The sequence below is a fragment of the Lampetra fluviatilis genome, chromosome 45 (assembly GCF_964198595.1).
Source record: "Lampetra fluviatilis chromosome 45, kcLamFluv1.1, whole genome shotgun sequence".
In the NCBI taxonomy this organism is placed as follows: domain Eukaryota; kingdom Metazoa; phylum Chordata; class Hyperoartia; order Petromyzontiformes; family Petromyzontidae; genus Lampetra; species Lampetra fluviatilis.
Window position 1 is genome coordinate 5,324,220 of NC_136319.1, and position 4,136 is coordinate 5,328,355.

A 4,136-nucleotide genomic window follows, 5' to 3' on the forward strand; every position below is an offset into this window, starting at 1 on the left:
CACGAACAAAGAATCCAGGAGAGTGGGGCATCGTGGAGGAACAGAAGGCCGCACTGATTCACCCCATTGGCCTGGGGCCAGATGAAGGAACATGAACCATCATCACGCAAACTCCAGCAGTCAGGACTGCTCTTCCCCCCATCAGGTATCAGGAAGCCACCGGGGCTGTGCACTTTTAAATGTAGACTGAAAACGAATTTCTTTAAAACTGCTTTAGGCGTTTTGTTATGTTGTCCTTCCATCCACACCTCCAATGAGCACGGTTGGCTACGTATAGCGCAAAAGAAGTCCAACGCACATGTGTACATTTCACACGAGTTTCAAACTTCAGCGGCGACATTGTCAGCAGCGAGAGTCGGGCTTGAGTGCACCAACGCCGGCAAATCTTCCAGGATGTTTCAGGGCAATGACTGCTCTCCCCCCCTTCTGTCTCAGAGTTAGATCTCTCTTGGGCTGCGGTGTCTCTGTGTACAACCTGGGTCTTGCGAATCGGCTCTCCGCGGCAATACCAGAATAAAAACCTCAACTTGAAACGAACGAAAAGTTAAATGCGAAAAAATAGTTTAAAAGCAACAATTTATCTCACACACGCACGCACGCGCGCATTAAGCAGAATCTCGTCTGCCATTGGCTGAAAGGTCACATGATGCGGTTAGGTGGTGGGGGGAGGAGGGGCTATCTTATTCCACAACTGCTATTGGCTACTGCTGGGTCATGGGTGTGAAGCTGCCCCATCGCTCATGACGGCGGCACTCCAGTGGAGGTCAAAGGTTGCGACGGACGCCTTCTCGCTCGCTCGCTTTCAAACGAGGGAAAGTCGTGTAGCAAAGTCGCCGTGATTAAAAAGCAATTTTGTCGCTTGATGAGAACCGGCGTGGAAACTCCATCTACACCGCGAGTTGCCCCCGTCCTACCCGTGTCTCCCGCCTCGTTTTGTACGTACGTCGAAACTTCTTTCGCACCCCACGTAGCCAACGCTGCTAAATCGGAGGTTGCGGGGGGGGGGGGAAGGATTAATTGTCTGTCCACGTACCGCAGATTTTCGTGTCTCCACATGTTCCTCTTTTCCATGTGTCTCTCCTTCCTCTCTCGGTCTCTCCTTCCTTTCCCACGAAGCCTTTTCTCTTTTCCCCCCCCCACGCCCGCCGCTACTCTGCCCGCTGGACCTCCCCTGCGTCTGTCCCCGTATATTCCATGTCCCCCCCGTTGCCCCCCATTCCTCGTGTAGAATCATCCGTTCTTCCGCGTTTCCCCCCCCCCTCCCGCCCCCCGTGCTTCTCTCGCGCTCACTTCGCCTTGGTCTTCTTCTTCTCCGCCTCTTGGCAGAAAATCTCGAAGGCCGCCTGCATCTCAGGGTCCATTCCCGCGTCGCCGTCTCCCTCCCCGTTCTCGTCGTCGTCCTCCTCCGCCCCGTCTCCTTCTCCCGAGTCAGAGTCAGAATCCACGTAACTGGAACGACAACAACAACGACGATAGTCAAACATCTCAAAATATTTTTTTTTTACCAGGTAAGACCCACCCCCCCCCCGACTGAGCTGTGTAGCTCAATTTTCAGAAGTGTCCCTCAACCATTTTTGTTTCCTATCTTGCGTGACTTTACCGAAAGAACCAAGAATATGAATTCCTGCAGTGGTGAAAGTTTTAAGTCTAAATCTCTCTCTCTCTCTTTGAACTGCATGTTACCAGGTAAAGACCACGGAGCCATTTCTAAGCACATTTTCAGAAGCGTCCCCTGGCCATCACAGATGGTGGCAGCTCAACAAAGTTGCTGATATCACCATCACGTGGACATTTAGAGCAGCAGCCAAATAACCCTTAAACGCGTGACGTTGATTCTAAATGTGGAGGGAAAAACCGGAGGAAGACCGGAAAAAAAATCCACGCGACCACGGGGAGAAAGAGAGAGACGCAGACTCCAAATATACAGCAGCAGGCGTCGGGGTCGGGATCGAACCCACGACCTCCTGTATACCAGGCGAGGCAGTTAACATCTCATAGCCACCGTGATGATGATGATGATGAGAGAGACACGCAAACTCCAAATATACAGCAACAGGCGTCGGGGTCGGGATCGAACCCACGACCTCCTGTATACCAAGCGAGGTAGTTAACATCTCATAGCCACCGTGATGATGATGAGAGAGAAAGACACGCAGATTCCAAATATACAGCAAGCGTCAGGGTCGGGTTCGAACCCACGACCTCCTGTATACCAGGCGAGGTAGTTAACATCTCATAGTCACCGTGATGATGATGAGAGACGCGCAGATTCCAAATACAGCAGCAGGCGTCGGGGTCGGGATCGAACCCATGACCTCCTGTATACCAGGCGAGGCAGTTAACATCTCCTAGCCACCGTACCACCCCTTTAGCTACAGATGATGATGATTCTGTTCAACACGGAGGCTCAATTGTGAACAATTGCGAAGAAGTCTTCCTGTTTCCGCTCTTAAATAGAGGGGAGTGCAGGTGATGTCATCATGATTCTGACGACGACGACGCTGATGACGCTGCTGATGATGACGCTGCTGCTGATGACGCTGCTGCTGCTGATGACGCTGATGATGATGATGACGATGCTGATACCGATGATGACGACGCTGCTGATGCCGATGATGCTGCTGCTGACGTTGCCGATGCTGAAACCGATGACGCTGATGGTGATGATGCTGATGATGATGTTAATGATGATGCCGATGATGACGTTGATGATGACGCTGATGATGATGTTGATGACGCTGATGACGAAGCTGATGATGATGACGCTGATGATGACGCTGCTGATGACGCTGATGACGCTGACGATGATGACGTTGATGATGACGTTGATGATGACGCTGATGATGACGCTGATGATGACGCTGATGATGACGCTGATGATGACGCTGATGATGACGGTGATGATGACGCTGATGATGATGCTGATGATGACGCTGATGACGAAGCCCGATGACGAAGCTGCTGATGATGATGCCGATGATGCTGATGATGACGCTGATGATGACGTTGATGATGACGTTGATGATGACGCTGATGATGATGCTGAAGATGTCGATGACGCTGATGATGACGATGATGACGCCGATGATGATGATGACGTTGATGATGACGTTGATGACGACGCTTATGACGACGCTGATGACGATGCTGATGATGACGCTGCTGATGACGACGCTGATGACGCTGCTGATGACGCTGCTGATGATGATGATGCCGACGCCGTCAATGCCGCGGGGGGTGCCTAAGTGGCCGGTGTGAGGGAGCGCCTCCTCACTAGTGGTCCGGGGACTCGGTGGCGGTGCGAGCGGCGCGCGGGAACCTCTTGCGCAGCTCCGCCTCGTGCTGCATCACTCGCTCGTAGTGCTCACGGAACTCTACAGAGACGCACGCAGAGAGAGACACACGCACAGAGAGAGACACACACAGAGATATACATACAGAGATACACACAGAGAGACACACGCAGAGAGAGACACACAGAGAGACACACAGAGAGAGACACACAGAGACACACGCAGAGAGAGACACATACACAGAGAGAAATACACACACAGAGATATACATACAGAGATACACACAGAGAGACACACGCAGAGAGAGACACACAGAGAGACACACAGAGAGAGACACACAGAGACACACGCAGAGAGAGACACATACACAGAGAGAAATACACACACAGAGATATACATACAGAGATATACACCCAGAGAGACATACACACAGAGAGAGACACACACAGAGAGAGACACGCAGAGAGAGACACACAGACAGAGACACACAGAGAGAAATACACACACAGAGATATACATACAGAGATACACACAGAGAGACACGCACAGAGAGAGACACACAGAGAGAGACACAGAGAGAGACACACAGAGACGCACGCAGAGAGAGACACACGCACAGAGAAAAATACACACACAGAGATATACATACAGAGATACACACAGAGAGACATACGCACAGAGAGAAATACACACACAGAGATATACATACAGAGATATACACCCAGAGAGACATACACACAGAGAGAGACACACAGAGAGAGACACACAGAGAGAGACACACAGACAGAGACACACAGAGAGACACACAGAGAGAGACACACAGAGACACATGCAGAGAGAGAC

At 51.3% G+C, this 4,136-nt stretch overlaps 1 protein-coding gene across 1 annotated transcript; it reads right to left on the bottom strand.

Annotated features, from left to right (window-relative positions):
• Positions 1-1,272: 1,272 nt before the first annotated feature.
• LOC144947531 (uncharacterized) lies at positions 1,273-4,130 on the bottom strand. Its single transcript, XM_078876752.1, has 2 exons — positions 3,275-4,130; positions 1,273-1,449 (listed from the first exon to the last, which is right to left on the bottom strand). Exons 1-2 carry the CDS (start codon positions 4,024-4,026, stop codon positions 1,287-1,289), a joined length of 915 nt encoding a protein of 304 aa, XP_078732878.1. The 5' UTR covers positions 4,027-4,130; the 3' UTR covers positions 1,273-1,286.
• Between the last annotated feature and the right edge of the window lie 6 nt (positions 4,131-4,136).